The 17,519-nt window shown below is 52.7% G+C and overlaps 1 protein-coding gene across 3 annotated transcripts; it reads left to right on the top strand.

Annotated features, from left to right (window-relative positions):
* Window positions 1-183: 183 nt before the first annotated feature.
* Window positions 184-11,394, top strand: LOC137672672 (torsin-1A-interacting protein 2-like). 3 transcript variants are annotated; one of them, XM_068417045.1, is made up of 9 exons: window positions 184-522; window positions 1,516-1,707; window positions 3,726-4,028; window positions 4,174-4,494; window positions 4,904-5,002; window positions 6,191-6,493; window positions 6,639-6,959; window positions 7,364-7,462; window positions 8,347-11,394. In XM_068417045.1, the coding sequence occupies exons 2-9, from the start codon at window positions 1,674-1,676 to the stop codon at window positions 9,111-9,113; spliced, it is 2,247 nt and encodes a 748-aa protein (XP_068273146.1). In that variant the 5' UTR covers window positions 184-522; window positions 1,516-1,673; the 3' UTR covers window positions 9,114-11,394. The 3 variants fall into 3 exon arrangements, with proteins under 3 accessions (XP_068273146.1, XP_068273145.1, XP_068273147.1); XM_068417044.1 differs by having other exon boundaries at window positions 4,904-5,068; XM_068417046.1 differs by lacking the exon at window positions 4,904-5,002.
* Window positions 11,395-17,519: the final 6,125 nt, after the last annotated feature.

The following is a 17,519-nucleotide window of genomic DNA, read 5'->3' as shown; positions in this document are numbered from 1 at the left end:
CCCTGCACTGGAACAGCGTGACATTTCCAGAGTTTGCTGGCTACATGTTGGGGTTGTTTTTCTTCTGATACTTTTCATCTTCATAAATCAACTCTCAAAATAGTTCCCTCCTCGCTGCCATTTAGTTGCTTAAATCTGCAACGCTGTTACTTAACGCAGGAAGCCACCAGACACCCAGTCTGCCCGAAGGAAAGTCTGCACAACGGCAGTGTTTCAGAAATACAGCCAAAAAAATGTTATCGTTTCCTGAACACTCCCAAGAACGACCGCTGTTCACTGGGAAAAAGCCATGGTGAGACAGAGAGAAGGAGAACTACACCTCCCAGCAGCCTGCGAGGCGCCCGTGGAAGAGCAGAGTTCACTGTCACGTTGACAGCGGAGGATTCGGGGTGTGCGGTGGGAACACAGGCTGTCCCGCCACCAGCACAAAGGGCCTCTGGGAAGGGCAAGCGGATGTGGCCAGCGCTGGCCTCCTCGTACTACTTCACTTCGCCTCCCTGACCGGCTCCGAACCTGCCCGGGGTAAGCATCCAACTCCACAAGCCACTTTGTTCCTCTGACTTCCTTCTTCTGCCAGAGCGTCACCAGCGGGAACAGCACAGGGAGGGGAGGGAGGAGAGCTGGGCGGCAGAGAGCAGCAGTTATACCCCCCCACACCTCCAGATCTTGTATTTAGCACGAAAACTCAGCTGTAGAGACAGCATGGGTTGGGGAAGGTGCCCCCCTACGCTATAAGGGCTGCTGTGAAGGCTGAGATAGAGATTTTTGTACAGAAACCCGCACCAACCGCTCTTCGGCAGGAAAAGTTTCCCGGGAGTTTTCCTTGCTGCCTGGTTTTCTGCGGGCAGGTGTTGGCGCTCGTGAAAGCCAACAACTTTCTCGGGTTACCCCAGCGAGCCTAGCTCCGTCCTGCACGGCCATCCCGTCCCAAAGCACTTTAGCAGAGGGGGAAATATCACTGGGGGGGGTGCAGGGGAGTCAGGCTGCGGCTCCAGGTTCACAACACCCAGCCAGGGCACTGCTTGGCCCCCTCGGATGGGCGCAAGGCTGGGTAGGGGTAATACTGCTGCACAGGGGCCGGGCGGTGTTTCTGCCAGCAGCTTCGCCTTCCAGCACCACTGTCTCCTGATCAGACACGCCGGAGGCAGGAGGGTGAAGTGGAGCAGGGTCATTGCTCTGTGTCAGCCTGGATGTGAGATACCAGGTGCCCGAAAGCACACGGGGCAGCCTGCCGAGCCCCAGCCTCCAGGCCTGCCATCCCCGAGCACAGCCGAGTCCATCTGGGTGAGAAATCAGTGCCTCAGCCCACCGACTTGTCCTGAGACAACTGCGGTGTTCGCGTTAGCCCTTGGACTGCTTGTAGCCTGCCAGGAAGCGAAATTAGCTAATAGCCCTTGGGCTGAAAGTTCACGGTTACCGGTGGCATCCCTCCATTTTCACACCACCTTGGTAAGCATGGAGGGAGGAGCCTCCTTCTCCACCCTGAATCACTGCTCCTGTGTTTGTGCTTATCAGGTTCACGGGCGTTTAGTCGCAATTCCTGAGGCCAAGACGGGATGGTGACTGTGAGGGGGCTTGGTCAGCCACTTGAACAGCAGGGAGATACAGCTCCTTATGACCGAAGGAGAAAGTGAAAACAGTGCAGAAGCCAGAGCTCCAGAGGAAAAAAGAAAATGGAAGAGAATCCAAGCATCGATCTGTCAGGAGGTAAGTGAATCCTACGCTTACTCCATCTGCTAGGAAAATCCCTTTGCAAATGATTTCAACAGTGACATGGGAAACCTAAGCAAAACAAAAATAAAAAAATCCCCTCTTTTCCAGGCCAAGAAAAGCAAGTTGCTATTGTTTTTTCTGAAGGGTGAAAGATGAACAAGTTACTTTCAGTTTTAGATTCCCATCAGCAACAGGTTTAGACCCCGTCCCCAGGATGGCAGCACAAGGAAGGCTAAAGATGGGGATCCAGATGGGAGAGCTTTCTTCCCTGCATCCCAGTGCTTTCCTGCGGGAAGCAGCTTTGTAATGCTGGCTCGGAGAGAGGACCATCTCCTGTGGGCCAGCTGCCAAGTGGAGGTGCAGTCTGGTAGAGCAGCTCCCATTTGCAGGGTAGAGAGCAACTCCCTCGGGTTACCAGCCAAGGAGAAGGAGGCTCTGTTGAACGCGGGTGTCTCACATGGACCTGTGAAGAGAAGTTCAGATTTTATAACAAATACACTTCCAACGACTAAGTGAGTCTCCTGGGGTTACATCTGCCTGGTGGGCATGAGACTGTTTGGCTCAAGTACAAGGTCCAAACTCTGCAGAGCCCAGAAACCACAAATCTACAGATGCTGAAATAATAAGCCACATTTCCTGGAAAACTCCAGAAGACCTCTGGAGGAGGCAGGGCAAGGAGTACTGTTTGTGCCCAGCTTGAATAAATAGCAGGATACCTCCAGGTTCTTAATATTTCAGTTTCTACTGTGCACTTACATTCTCCAGGTGCCTTGTTATGACTACTACAGGCGAGTATTTCATGTGACACCATCATGCTATAACCAGCTAGTGTTCCCATAATACTCAGCAACAAAGAATGTAAAAATCATGCTCCAAAGGACAGCATGTTCTCACATGTGACAAATGCAGCTTTTTCTCTGTTTTCAAATTAGCAGGGAGTTCCTTGCCATTTTTATCGGTCTTTATTCTAATTTTAGCCCAATCATTTCCGTCATTGTAGTGCTTGACCTTCTGCATTGTAGTGCATAAGCAATTTTTCACAAATAGCACCTGAACTTTGAACTCCACTGTTTGGTTTTGTAAGATTCAGGATATGTTGCAAACACTTATGTTCAGCCTCAGAATTTTTCTGTTGAATTATGCTCCGATATTTGCTTTTAATTATATGTTACCATAGCTCTGTGGGAGAGCAGCTCCAGAACAGGAGCAGAGAAGGAGCACGAGCAGAGCTAACATTTCCATTCAGGCAGATGCTTGAAGTGAGTTGGCCTAACTGTGCTGGCCAGGACTCAACAACAGCCTTAGAAATTTTTCACATCCATCACCTTAATTTACCAACCTAGGAAAACCCACTGTCTGTGGAAGGCGTGAGAACACAGCCTACCACTTAGGGAAAGAATTCACTGCCCCCTGCACATGGGGCTGCGTGGGACATAGGCTGGGATTGAGTTCACTTTCCTCACAGCGGCACTGTGTTTTGGATTGTGGTTTAAAGAAAAAGCGTTGATAACACAGCAGTGTTTTGGCTGTCACTGAACAGGGCTGGCACAGCCTCAAGGCTTTCTCTTTTTCCCCCTTTTCCCCCCGACAAGCAAAGAATCTGGGGTGGGCAGGAGATGGGGTAGGGACGCAAGGTGGGCAAAGGGATGTGGCATACAGTATAACATCACGCTCAGTGACAAAACCTGGGGTACAGGAGGAAAGGGCGAGGGGGTTGGCTTCCAAGGTGGCCATTGCTCAGAGACTGGCCTGGCTTCAGTCCACTTGTAGGAGCTGGTGAGCGACTGCCCTTGCAGTGCTGGGGATTTCCCCCCTTTCCTTCCCCTGTTCTGCTGCTTTGATCTCAACCCATGAGTTCTCTCAGTTTTGCTCACCCTGTTCTCTCCCCCATCTCACTGAGGGTAGATGTTCCTGAAATGCAAGAACAGGGAGTTTCAGAGGCTGGTGGTAAAGCACGGGGTATTCTTGACTCCTGTTTGGCTCACTGAGCTGGTGAACTCTGATCCCAACAGCTGGGCCAGCCCAAGATGAGGTGGAGAGCACAGCAGAGCACCCTGTGCACCAAGAACCCCCCCAGGAAACACCTGAGCACCAAGTGACAAGCAGGTGGCCTGAGACCTCCTGCAAACCAGAGGAGGACTCTTTGGGGGGTGAACCACCAAGTGCTGATGGGGAAGAGACGACACTGTCAGATTCGGCTGGCCCCACAGCAGAGGAGCCGGTTCCCCAGGGCACTGAGGTATCACTGGAAGAATCTGGGAAGACAAGAGACAGTGTCTCAGAAGGATCCCAGGAAGAAGATGACTTGGGTGAAGGTGAGTCTCTCCCCATCCACGTGTACAGCATTCCCAAAATGCTTATAAGCTGGGTCTGCTTAGAGGAGGCAGTGGAGGAGAAAGGGTTGTTGGTTCTTGTGCTGAAAGAGACTAAGCGCAGCTCTGCAAATTTTAATCCCCACAGCCAGGCTAGCCCACGCTAAAAGGGACGGCAAAGGAGACAGCCCTGCGCACCAGCCAGTACGGGAGGACCAGGAGACAAGCAGGCAATGTGAAAGCTCCTGCACAGCAGAGGAAGATGCTTCGTCGAGAAGCAAGTCACTGACCTCTGACAGTGAAATGCCAATTTCAGATGCGACTGCCCCAGAAGATGCCACCAAGGGCCTCTTGGCAGAGCACAGCACCAGTGCTCCTCTCCTAGATCAGGGGCCAGAAGAGCACACGGAGCAAGAAACACAGGAGAGCAGATCCCAAGGCCCGCTGGGGAACAGACACGGCACCAAAGGTGAGCTGGTGGCTGCGCACTGCTGCTCTTCCACCACGAACATGCCAATGCTTCGCGTGAGCATCAGGAAGGTGGTGTGAGGAGCTCTCTAGGGCCCACTGCCAGTTCTCCAGAGTGGGGCAGGAAAGGAGGTGTAAGAACTTAACTGGCTTCTCTCTTTCTCTCTCCTTTGGCTACTGTCCTGCTTCAAAGGGCATCTGCAGAAACCACACTGCACTCTGCATCGCCTTTCTCCTTCCCTCACCCAACAAGCAGAGAGCCAAGGCTCCAAGCAGAACTAACCCAAAGCAGTATTCACTTCCCTTCCCCTCAGCTGGCAGCTCCTGGCAGCACTGCTGCTGTTCTTACTGCAGCCCAGCTTAGCCTGTTCCCTCAACAGCCAGTGGCACATTTCTTTCTCTCACTGTAGGGCACACAGCCCCAGAGCCAGAGGCTCAGTCCTGCTTGCAGAGCATCACCACCCAGAACGCAGAGCAGGAGAAGGCCAAAGAGTCCCTCTCGCTGAAAGGTGAGGAAAAGAAGCTTCCCTTGGGCGTTACTCATCGACCAGAAGGCCCTGATCCTCCAGGAACACGTAATAGCACACATTTAATTCTTCTTCTCTCTCAGGACCTTTCACAGCCCTTTCTGAGGAGGTTTGAGGGAGAAAACATCCCCTTAACAACAGGCTGAGTTGGAGCCTGTAGTAGCAGTCTCAGGACCTTTTCGTTTTGGATTTGTGGTTTATAAAAAAAAAGCACTGATAACACAGCATTGTGTGGGCTATCGCTGCACAGGGCTGGCACAGCCTCAAGGCTTTCTCTTTTTCCTTCCTCTCCCCCCTCCAAGCAAATAGTCTGGGGTGAGCAGGAGATGGGGCAGGGACCCAAGGTGGGCAAAGGGATGTCGCCTACAGTATAACATCACACTCAGCAACAAAACCTGGGTGTCCCCGTTCAGACTGCACCCAGGGCTAAACAATAACCAGTTGTTCTATCACTCAATGTCCCTTCCCCAGCCAAAAAAGGGAATTGGGAAGAAGTGGGAGACTCATGGGTTAAATTCAAACAGATTTAATAAAATAAGGAAACCAATATCAATGCTAATACAAAACACACAAAATTATACTTAGCTTATAGAGTGGTTGCAAGTTGCTCCAGGGATAGTAACCATTGAGTAGAAGAAAAAAGAATAAGGAGAGCAGAGGAAAGAGCCCCCCTCTCCCCAGCAGCTTTCCCATTTATAGTGACCCTGACATTAATGTTACAGAACACACCTGTGGGCCAGCCTGGGGCAGCTGCCCTGGCTTTCACTGCTGATGGCCTTGATCACCATCCCACAGCTGGCCACAAACTGAAACAAAATCTAACAGAAAAGTGATTCTATAAATTTTATACCCATGAAATCAGGACACTGGGGTAGAAGAGGAAAGGGTGAGGGGGTTGGCTTCCAAGGTGGCCATTGCTCAGAGACTGGCCTGGCATCAGTCCACTTGTAGGAGCTGGTGAGCGACTGCCCTTGCAGTGCTGGGGATTTCCCCCCTTTCCTTCCCCTATTCTGCTGCTTTGATCTCAACCCATGAGTTCTCTCCCCCATCTCACTGAGGGTAGATGTTCCTGAAATGCAAGAACAGGGAGTTTCAGAGGCTGGTGGTAAAGCACGGGGTATTCTTGACTCCTGTTTGGCTCACTGGACTGGTGAACTCTGATCCCAACAGCTGGGCCAGCCCAAGATGAGTTGGAGAGCACAGCAGAGCACCCAGTGCACCAAGAACCCCCCCAGGAAACACCTGAGCACCAAGTGACAAGCAGGTGGCCTGAGACCTCCTGCAAACCAGAGGAGGACTCTTTGGGGGGTGAACCACCAAGTGCTGATGGGGAAGAGACGACACTGTCGGATTCGGCTGGCCCCACAGCAGAGGAGCTGGTTCCCCAGGGCACTGAGGTATCACTGGAAGAATCTGGAAAGACAAAAGACGGTGTCTCAGAAGGATCCCAGGAAGAAGATGACTTGGGTGAAGGTGAGTCTCTCCCCATCCACATGTACAGCATTCCCAAAATGCTGATAAGCTGGGTCTGCTTAGAGGAGGCAGAGGAGGAGAAAGGGTTGTTGGTTCTTGTGCTGAAAGAGACTAAGCGCAGCTCTACAAATTTTAATCCCCACAGCCAGGCTGGCCCACGCTAAAAGGGACAGCAAAGGAGACAGCCCTGCACACCAGGCAATACGGGAGGACCAGGAGACAAGCAGGCAACGTGAAAGCTCCTGCACAGCAGAGGAAGATGCTTCATCGAGAAGCAAGTCACTGACCTCTGACAGTGAAATGCCAATTTCAGGTGTGACTGCCCCAGAAGATGCCACTAAGGGCCTCTTGGCAGAGCACAGCACCAGTGCCCCTCTCCTAGATCAGGGGCCAGAAGAGCACACGGAGCAAGAAACACAGGAGAGCAGATCCCAAGGCCCGCTGAGGAACAGACACGGCACCAAAGGTGAGCTGGTGGCTGCGCACTGCTGCTCTTCCACCACGAACGTGCCTACGCTTCGCATGAGCATCAGGAAGGTGGTGTGAGGAGCTCTCTAGGGCCCACTGCCAGTTCTCCAGAGTGGGGCAGGAAAGAAGGTGTAAGAACTTAACTGGCTTCTCTCTTTCTCTCTCCTTTGGCTACTGTCCTGCTTCAAAGGGCATGAAACCACACTGCACTCTGCATCGCCTTTCTCCTTCCCTCACCCAAGAAGCAGAGAGCCAAGGCTCCAAGCAGAACTAACCCAAAGCAGTATTCACTTCCCTTCCCCTCAGCTGGCAGCTCCCGGCAGCACTGCTGCTGTTCTTACTGCAGCCCAGCTTAGCCTGTTCCCTCAACAGCCAGTGGCACATTTCTTTCTCTCACTGTAGGGCACACAGCCCCAGAGCCAGAGGCTCAGTCCTGCTTGCAGAGCATCACCACCCAAAACGCAGAGCAGGAGAAGGCCAAAGAGTCCCTCTCGCTGAAAGGTGAGGAAAAGAAGCTTCCCTTGTGCGTTACTCATCGACCAGAAGGCCCTGATCCTCCAGGAACACGTAATGGCACACGTTTAATTATTCTTCTCTCTCAGGACCTTTCACAGCCCTTTCTGAGGAGGTTTGAGGGAGAAAACATCCCCTTAACAACAGGCTGAGTTGGAGCCTGTTGTAGCAGCTTTCCCTGCAGCTCCCCAGCCTCAGATGCAGCCCATAGTATTCCACATGCCAGGAGCACTCTGGCATGTCCTGGGAGGTCTGAGGCTCCCACGCTGATGGTTCCCGTTCCCAGTCCTGCTCTGTGTTGTGGGGCCCCAAGCAGGAACTGTGATGCTGATCTGCACCACACATTTCTCCTGGTAGAAAGAGCCCCTGCTTTGCCATGGGGAGGGACACAAGCAGTTGTGTCTGGACCTCGCTGTCCTCTTTTCTGGGCAGAAGCACAGTAGCCTTTGTTCACCCAGCATAGCTAGGAGGAAGGTGGGGAACAGGACACCTTAGCTGGGTCAGATGCCTCCATGTGTGGAGGTAGGTGCTCCAAATGGCCACAAACCTTAAAGGAAACAGAGCAGAGGGAAGAGAAGAAAGCTTATGGCCAGCTGCAATTTCCTCAGGGAATTTTGCAGCACGACAAAGCAGCTGTAGCCTTGTCTCCAGCTCTGGAGCTGTAGTCCTCCCCGTCCTGCAACAATGGGCAAACAGCCTCTTCACCATTCCTGGGTTCCCCAGAGAGCGTGCCAACTTGAACCACTTTCTTGAGGTAGTGGGGAAGGTCTGGGAGAAGACAAAGAACCCTTGTAGCTACGTTCCAACATATCGCTGCAGGTCTTTGGGACTGACTTCTGTTCCCCGTCCCATGTCTCTCCTCTGTTGAACAGGGCTGATCGTCGTGAGCCTCGTATTGCTTGGCTTCTGCATATTCTGCTTCGGCAACCCGGCCTCCAAGTCCCAGCAAGCCCCCGAGAACCCCACGGTGGAGGCCTTTCTGTCCCAGTTCAACAAGCTGCAGGACAGGTTTCCGGGGCAGAGTCCCCAGCTGTGGCTTCGCGGGCGCAAGTTCCTGCAGAAGCACCTCAACATGTCCCACCACAAGCAGCCAGCCATCATCATCTTCACAGCTGCCCGCAAGGGCGAGTGGACCTTGCGATGCCTTAGCACCCATGTGGCTGACACCTACTCGGCTGCCCTGCATGCCAGCATGGTCCAGATCAACGGCACGGATAAATCTGGGCTCCAGAGTGACCAGGCCAAGCTGGAGGTAGACTCAGAGCTGAGCTCAGCTTTCCAGGCTGGGGGCCGTGCTGCGGTGATACACCGCTTCGAGTTGCTGCCGGCGGGGGCCACCCTCATCTTCTACAAATACTGTGACCATGAAAGTGCTGCTTTCAAGGACGTGGCCCTTGTGCTGACTGTGCTGCTGGAGGAGGAGACGCTGGAGACCCACATCAGCCTCCAGCAGGTGGAAGAAAGGGTCCGTGACTTCCTCTGGGACAAGTTCACCAACACCAGGACCCCCGATTCCTACGACCACATGGACTCCGACAAGCTGAGTGGGCTGTGGAGCCGCATCTCTCACCTGGTCCTACCAATCTACCCGGTGCAGACCGTCGAGAAGGGGGGCTGCCATGTCCACACCAAACCCTAGGGGCAAAGGCTGCCAGAGCCTTGGGAAGGGTTGGAAAGATGGTCCTGGCTGACTCCGGTGCCTATTTCTCTTCAATTTGTTTCCCGTACCTTCCTGGGAAGAGTTTGACAGGTACAAGTTGATCCAGGCCATTTGGCCAACTGAGTCCTGGAAGTGATAGATCACACGCTTCCTTCTGGCAAATGGGAAGAACAGATATTTCAGGCTGCTAATTGCACAGGAGAAGATCGCTGTGTGGGGAGACAGGAGGGAAAACAGGACTTTGGAGGTAGCATTTCTATCAGGAAATACACAAATAACGTACCCAACTAGTATGCCAGAGGGATGCTTCAGTTCAGTGGCTCTTTCATTTCTCCCTGCCCCTCAGTTTGCTAATGTCACGTACATCAGTCTCACAATGTACTTTATCTAGAAGGTTTCTCTCTCTTTGCAGAGAGACACTGGAACACCAGAAGGTCAAATTCCCCAAAGCCCAACATTTTGAAGGCATTCTTCAAAAAGAAGTTTGCTAGTCAAGGGTTTGACCAGTCAGTCCTGATAGAGTCCCCCTTGCACAGACTGACACCCAGCAAAGACCAGATCCTAAATATACGGTGTTCAAACAAAACTGCAATTCAGAAATCCCCTAAAGATCAATTACAAGAAATTTCAGGTTGTTGGCACTTAAAGACGGCACTAAAGGGGGGAATCCCATGGGGGGAGCCCATATGCCAGAGAATAAGCTCTGAAGACAGACAGCAATGAAACAGAAACCACCTCACTCTCGCTGTCATAGTGCGAAGCCTCAAGGGATGGCACAGGTGAAAGAATGAGTAATAGAGTTGAACTTCATGCTGCCTCTTTAAAAAAAACTCCCCTCTTTATCCATTTGCCACCAGAAGGTGGCATCAGCGTTGGTCGTACGTGAGAGCTTGCTCTTCACCCAGGTCTCTGATCTGTGTGCAGGGCAGGAAGCCGTCTGCCTGCCTCTCCCCAGCCAACTTTTATTGATGAATGTAGATGTTAACATTGATATTTATTTCAACCCACGGAGGGTAACACGCCAGGTCCTTGCCCTCCAAAGGTACCTTTGCCTCCCCGCTAGGCAGCTGCTGCTCTGGCACATGCTAGAGCAACTACAAGCAGAGCTGGGATTAGCAGGTAAAGGCAAAATCTGTGGGTTAACACTAAAAATCCTCAACGAAGCAGGTTAGTTTCTTACTGTGCCTCCTCTTTGCACCCCAGGAAGAGAAATCTGAGTCCTGGAAACACCGTGGTGCCCCTGCACACTGCGTCTCTGCAGAAGCTCTGGGGTAGAGCAGCCAACTCAGGGAACACCCGAGGGGCAGCTGCAGGTTACAGCATCTATAATAGCCCACCCAGGTACCAGCCCTTGTGCCCGCGGCGCTGCCTGCCAGAGAAGGAGCAGCTGTAGCAGAGCACGGCTTATTTCCACATAAGCGACACAAACGGGGCTTTGCAGAGCCAGGCTCTGTGTCCGGACAAGACGCAGACCAAGAACACTACGGTGTTTTTACAAGCAGCGCATTTGAGCGCTCCTTACGGCAACTGGACCCTGGCGTTGGCTGGGTCTCCTGCCAACAGTGCCTTCCTGATCTGCCCCACCGATGGCTCAGCTGAGGCACAACCCCACACCCTAAAACCACAGCCTGTCTCTTCTTTCCTCCTGCTGCGTGCCTTGTCCTGTCTCAGGAGATTCGTGGCCTTTAACTTGGAGGAGGGGACAATGTAAAGGAAGAGGAGAGGGTTATGTCTTCAAATTCTAACCAAAAAAAAAAGAGACTTTTTGTTTGGTTGGGGACACGAAGGCAAGACCGCAGAGGTTTTAACCATGATAAACACGAAAACTACCTGCTCGAGCCCAGCATCAGCAGGGCAGCCCAGGGCATGGTTCTGTACAAGACAGGTACAGGTTGCGTCCTCCCCTCCCTCCTTTTTATTGCTGTACACTACTTTGGTAACAGAAAACACTGTTTCTGCTCTGCACAGTTCAGTCTGTGCGTTGAGGTAAGAACCGGCAAAGCATTAATCATGTTATGTTAATCTCTTGGAGGAAATCTGTATTTTAACGTTCTCTTGTGCTCAATTTTACCTACTGTGTGTGTAATGCATAGCCAAGGTATGCAAGGGCAACTTCATGCTGCTTGGGCACATCGCTGTAAGCATCATCCCCCCCAGCTGTTCTCATACAGAGATATTTTTATGACCTTTTAAAGACAAAATATCTGCTTGCTTCTGAAACAAGACTTCTATTTAAAAATAAATCATGAGATCGTGAAAGAAACCAGCAAAGTCTTTGAAGGGAGAATGGAGTCTTACTGTATTCTGTTCTTTTTTAGCTGTTTTCAGTTCATTAAGCATATCATCATATTGGACAAAATTTTATTTAGGTCAAGGCTGTAGTTGTGCAAACAAAGTGCATGTTTGCTTTTTCTGGAAAAACTCCAACCAACCTTTTTCACAGTTGTTTGGGGCAAACATTCACAGCTTTTTCAGCTAAGGCAAAACTGAAAACAAACCCCCAAACAGCTGCTGAATTCAACCCAGACTGAAACATACTGAGGTTTGCATAACACTTAATGATAATAATTAAACTGAAAAGCAACTGACAACTGAAATACTTTAGAAATACAGAACGAAAGTATTTCTCATTTCAACACCCTCGATCAGATCGGTTCTACCCAATGTCACACCACCTCAGCACACACTAATTTTTATGTTTGTGGTGAATTATTTTGCCCAGCTCTGGCCTAAACAGAGAGAGGGCTGAAAAAAAGAGGATTTACCTTGTTATTCTGGATTTTTTTCAGTCTCTGTCCAGCCCCTGGAAACCTAAACACTCATAACATTGGCATCTATTTTCACATAGATGTTCATGTGATCAATTGCCAGAAGTAAACATCACACCTCTGTTGTCTGATGTGAGAGGACAAGATTTGGTCCTAGCCCAAACATTCAGATGAAACTCTGGTGTCACCAGGTGCAGCGATTGCTGGATGCCAAAGCCAGGCTGCTTTTTTAGTCTTGTGCTTGAATTTAAAAGCAAGTTCAAAGGGAGCAGCTGAGCAAGCTCCGAGAGAGTCTCCAGGTAGAAGGGTGCACTGGTGGTTTCCCATGGATGATGTGCTCACCATGCTCTCTGTTGGTAAAGAGCATCATCATCTTCATACCTGCTCCATAAACCAGGTTAAACCGAGCATGGGAGCGGTGCCTGCTGTTGAAGAGAGGCAGGGAAACCAGGACAGGCACGTCCAGAGGCTGCTCAGCAGCGACTGCACCTCTCCGTGAACTTTGAGGCTAAACCTGCAGCCCGTTCAGAGGAAGGATCTTTAATATGTACCAAGCAAGAGGCTCCTGCCAGTCCCTGAAATGGCCGAACAGCGCTTCCCCAAAAGGGAGAGAAGCCAACGCAGAGGTGCGAGGGAGACCACCGCAGAGGACGTGGGGCACAGCCGAGAGCAGATGCACCCGTGGCAGCTCCGGAGGCACTAAAGCTCCCCCTTTCCCACCAGCTCTCCGACGGCTGCGACAGTCCGTACAAGACCAGGATGGAACAGGACACAGTCCAGCTCTGCACCACGGCAGGTAAGTTATTCCTCCCAGGCACCTTCCAACTCTCCCCCCACACCTAGTTCGTAATCTCTGTGGGAGCATCTCTTCCTGCACACGCACACATCGCCCAAGCACAAGCTCCAGCCAAACCCGTGGCCTGGCTATCAGTTGCCTGCTGTTACGTCAATGCTAAAACTAAGTTCTTTTTCAATTCCTCATCTACAAAAAAATAAATAATTTATTATATTCTACTTGGCCTATTAAACAATGCACCCCCCTTCCCAACTATCTTCCCTTTTTTTTCCCTTCCAGTCCCACTCGCTGCAGCAGTAGTTCTTCAGAGAAGGATGTGCTGCCACAGGGCGCTCAACGACCCTAAAAATTACCTTGAAAATTAACCAGCAGCTCAGCTGAGGGGCAAAACCAGTTCTGGAAGGTCAGTCTGGGCTGCTCCACCACAAAATTAGCACTGATTATACGTGTGAGCGTGCTGCTGCCTTGCGAGCTGACATAAACTCGTTATCCCCAGCATTTAAAGGCGAGTGGCCCAGCGGGCACTGCACAGGCTTGGCATCTGCTGAAGCATCCCTGTCCCTGCGACAGGCACATCGTGCCACATCTCTTTTTTTACCCCTTTGCACCAGCACAGGCTAAAGCTGGAAGGAGGCAGAACGCAAAGAGACAGGCAGTGGACCCAGCTGAGCCACGTTCCTCCTGGTGAGCTTTTACCTCTGGGAGCTCATCCACAGCTTAACCCTCCTGCAGCTCCATGCAGGGCAGGCTCTGCTGCCGCAGGGCTGGTCCCTCGGGGGTCCCTTTTAGGCCTACAAAACCTCCATTGTAAGAGAGATTTGCAGATATTGGGAGCTTAAGACTTTTTTTATTTCTGCCTTTCGCCTCTCCAGGGGAAGCAGCCGTACAATGAATTGCACAAAGGAGCTTGGCCTCAGCCTGTGGGACACGGATCCAAGAGCCTGTGATGAAAAGGCTCAATGAATACAGCTTGCAAGCGCGTTCCCGGTGCAGGGAGGGGGCAAAGCCATAAGCAGACTTCCCGCTGGCCTCTCCCCACTTTGGCTGGACTGCACAGTGATGCTCAGGCTGAGTAGAGGGCTCTGTAGATCCCTGGCGAGGGCACTCGAGAGCTGAGGATCCTCTCAGAGCCAGAGCAGAGGCAGCAGCGTGGCTCGACATGAGGGATGGAAACAGCCTCCCCACACCACGCATCCTTTGAGGTCTGCTCCATCCTCTGCCCCAGCAGCCCAGGGACCACTCGCACATCTCTGGTCATGGTGATCTCCACAAAGGAGCAGACTTGGCCTCTTCCCACAATTACAGCCTGAGCTGAATGAAACCACTGTTTTCTCTGTGTTAACAGAGCTGAACTCTTAGAGCTGCTCAGAGCAGTGAAAGAAGGACCAACCACTTCCCTGGTCAGAGCTTGTGTCTGCAGAGGGGAGCCTTGGACCACCCAGGTTCCTACTCACAGGGAGGGCAAAGTCCAGTTGTTTCTGCTCCCAGGTCTGGGAATGGGCACCTGTGCTGGGGCAAGCACCAGGTAAAGCCAGCTGAGTTACTGGGACTGTTCGGCCAGAGGGGTGGACTAAAAACCCAGTGCAATGTCCTGTAAAATGGCTATCAAGGACAGGCTCCCTCCAGCAGCTTGGTCAACGGGAAGAAAACACAGACACAGAAATAAAGAGGTGTCTAAAGACCTTTACACTTCAGGCCAGTCTCTCACATGCATTTTTCTAAACTGTCAGCCTCTCTAATTATGACCCTGGACTCTCCCCACGGGAAGACGGCTGCCATCAGTGACACCTGCAAGTGAGTTGTGAGCAGAATAAATCCCTTCAGGTCATATTTAGAGGATGGTCTACTCCAGTCCTGCAGGACCTGCTGCAACAGCAGCCACAAACACCGCTCCTCCTTGCCAGAAGCAATACCCTTTGATTCCCCTCCCGACTATGTTTGGAAGTTTTTGGAGAAACAGGTCGTTGATGAAACCAAATTCAATGAAACAAGAGGCTGAAATCCGTCTGAATGTGGCTGGCATCTACAACAAAACACGTTGGCTGGCCCCAGCTCAATTCTGCTTATGGAGAGATTGTTGGGATGAAACCACGTGGTTCTGGTCTTGGGTGCTCCTCAAGATTTGTGAATCCTTTAAACATTCCCTGGTGGTAATACAGACCTACTTTCTGTTAACAGGGCATGTGAAACTGGGAAGCAACTGGGGGAAAGCCCCTTGTAATGGTAGGGCTGAATGCAAAAGCACAAAGGGCTCCTGCACATGCAGAGCTCAGCCTGCTCCTCCACGGAATACAGCCCACAGCAGAACCAGTTGGCCCAGTTAGAAAGTGGCAACTTAACTTTATGGTCTAAACAAAGACGGTAGGAAAAAAACACACAAATTGGGAGAGGAGGATTAGAAACGATTACAAGACTGGAAGCTGGTTGTGGTGGCTGGTGATGGTTTTATTAGCAAGGTTTTAAATGTATTAATCTGTTCGACAGCACTATCAAACCTTTCCATACACTGGTTACGTGGGGGGGGGTCTCAAGGGAACCTTTATCTCCCATACCCTTACTCCCACAGTGACTGAAAGTATTCAAAATCTCTCTGAATGTTGAGAAAGCCACCACACTGCTTGAAGTCAGGATGTAAAATGGCAAGCGACATTTTAACACTGTCTTGCTGCCAGCCCTGTGAGCAGGGGTTGTGCTTGCAGGGCGAGAGCAGGACTAGCAAGAAAGGTCAGGAGCGAGGGGGCACAGAGGGGCCCTGGAGAGGAGAGCATCGCAGGCCACCTGGATTTGCCCCGTCACGCTCCCTTAGTGCCTCACACACAGATCCCCCTCCCCAAATCGTCTCTGCAACGTGCGGCATTCAACAGCCCACTTCTGCCTCCCAGGGCTGCTGCCCAGACACTGGTTTTGAGGGGGGCTGAAGATCAGATGCACTGAAACTCGTGTGAAACCTGCACTGCTACTGACTCCCTTGCTCAGCTGGAGCCAACCCCCCTTTTCTTCTTAGGCACAGCCTCTCCCCCCATCTCTGTGCCTCTCCGCAGCTTTGCTTATCTGCAGGGCAGGAGCTGGCTCCAGAGGAACATTACACAGGGCTGCAGCAAGGCAGGAAAGCCAAGAATTGTCTTTGTAGCTTTTCTCTCCCCCCACCTTTGTAGAAGGCAGCTCACAGCACAGCCATGTTATTAGTCAGCGCTCCTCATCCTCGCTTTCTCTGGATGGGTCAGAAGTGGATCGCCGCCCTCCTGCTAGCCAACAGCTTTGATCAGGAGTCCCCAGTTGCTCCCCCCTGCTGACACCCCTCCATCATTCCTCTCCCCTCCCTCTGCCTTGAGGCTGAAACCCTTGGTGCGGGAGAGGTGCGGAGGACTCGGATCACCTTCCCACACTAATTATAGCACATCTGGCAGGCAGAAACTGCGGCTCCCCAGACGCCTGCCCCAGGCTGGGGACACCTGATGCCATTTTTGCACAGCCTCCGTCCACAGAATCACAGAATCAATCAGGTTGGAAGAGCCCTCTGGGCTCATTGAGTCCAACCATTGCCCTGACACCACCATGGCAACTAGACCACGGCACTAAGTGCCATGTCCAGTCTTTTCTTAAACACCTCCAGAGATGGTGACTCCACCACCTCCCTGGGCAGCCCCTTCCAATGGCTAATGACCCTTGCTGAGAAGAAATTCTTCCTCTAACCCTCCCATGGCTCACAGCAGCCAGCTCCCAGGAGGGTGGAGGTGTGCCGGCACAGAGACTCGCAGCATCTCACCAAGTCCTGCCTTCTGATCACAAGCACAGCAAGGGGGGATCCAGAAAGGAGGGGGGAAGGTATTATGAAGCAAATTCTTTCCTCTTTAAGTTGCACAGTTGACTATCTCAGGGTGCCAGCCTGAAAGCAGCACCTGGAGACAGGGATTGACACATTTCTTTAGCCTGGAAGGTCTCAGAGAACTTATGGGGGCTTCTGAGGTGCCATCACATCTTCTGAGAAGGCCTCAAGCAGGGGGCAGACTGCTGTGAGTAGGTTCAAGCGGTCTGACTTCGCAGCGTGGTTTTTGCGGTTACTGCATAAAGCCAGGACACACGCACTGGGGTGGTGGAGAACAACTTTTATGTGAGACTTAAGCTGCGCTTTGGTATGTGAGTTTACAAACCGTGGCTGAGAACTGAGGCCTCTGGGCAACTCCAGCGTCTCTAAGGCCCAGGTCGCGAGGCTGGCTCGCCGTGGTTCACCTCCTGCACCAGCGAGAGCAGCTCCCCACGCCCCGGGTGACATTGCCCTTCTTCCAGCACGGAGCCCGAGCAGGGCCGCGGGGGATGCACGAAGGAACACGGCTTGCCCACTACGGGCAGGGAAGGTGGAGCGGGTAGCAAATGGTTTTTGTGGAGGAGGAGAGGAAGGGAGGGAGGGCTTCGCGTGGGGCTGGGGGCAGCCCGGGTGGCTCAGCGGGGACCGCTCGCCGTGTCACGCCGCAGCCCCGGGGACGCCGCGGGGGAGCGGCACAAAGCGGCGAGGGAAGCTCAAGGAAGGGCCGGGCGGTAGGAGGGGGCAGGCGCAGGCTGCCCGGCCCTGCCCCGCAGCTCGCAGGCGGGACGCGGGGCCGAGCCCCCGGGGCGGCGGGGCCTGAGGAGCGCCCGGCCCAGCCCCATCCATCCCCCGCCGGGCGGCCGCGCCGCGGGTCGCCGCCCGCCGCCCGGGCAGGTTGTAAAGTCATTAAGCCCCTCAGCCATGCCGGGCCGCGCTCCGCCGGCGCCTGCTCCCGCCGCCGCCGCTGGTGGGCCGCCCCGCCGCCTCCTCCGCGGCAGCGGCAGCAGCAGCACGGC

Source organism: Nyctibius grandis, chromosome 21, assembly GCF_013368605.1.
Source record: "Nyctibius grandis isolate bNycGra1 chromosome 21, bNycGra1.pri, whole genome shotgun sequence".
Lineage (NCBI taxonomy): Eukaryota > Metazoa > Chordata > Aves > Nyctibiiformes > Nyctibiidae > Nyctibius > Nyctibius grandis.
This window is presented reverse-complemented; position numbering and strand designations above follow the sequence as displayed.

Excerpts from the sequence above, each read along its gene's own strand:
- LOC137672672 (XM_068417044.1), top strand. The coding sequence starts at position 1,674 with ATGGAAGAGAATCCAAGCATCGATCTGTCAGGAG. Across the intron at positions 4,029-4,173 it reads AGAAGATGACTTGGGTGAAG|CCAGGCTAGCCCACGCTAAA; the intron begins GTGAGTCTCTCC and ends TAATCCCCACAG. Across the intron at positions 6,494-6,638 it reads AGAAGATGACTTGGGTGAAG|CCAGGCTGGCCCACGCTAAA; the intron begins GTGAGTCTCTCC and ends TAATCCCCACAG.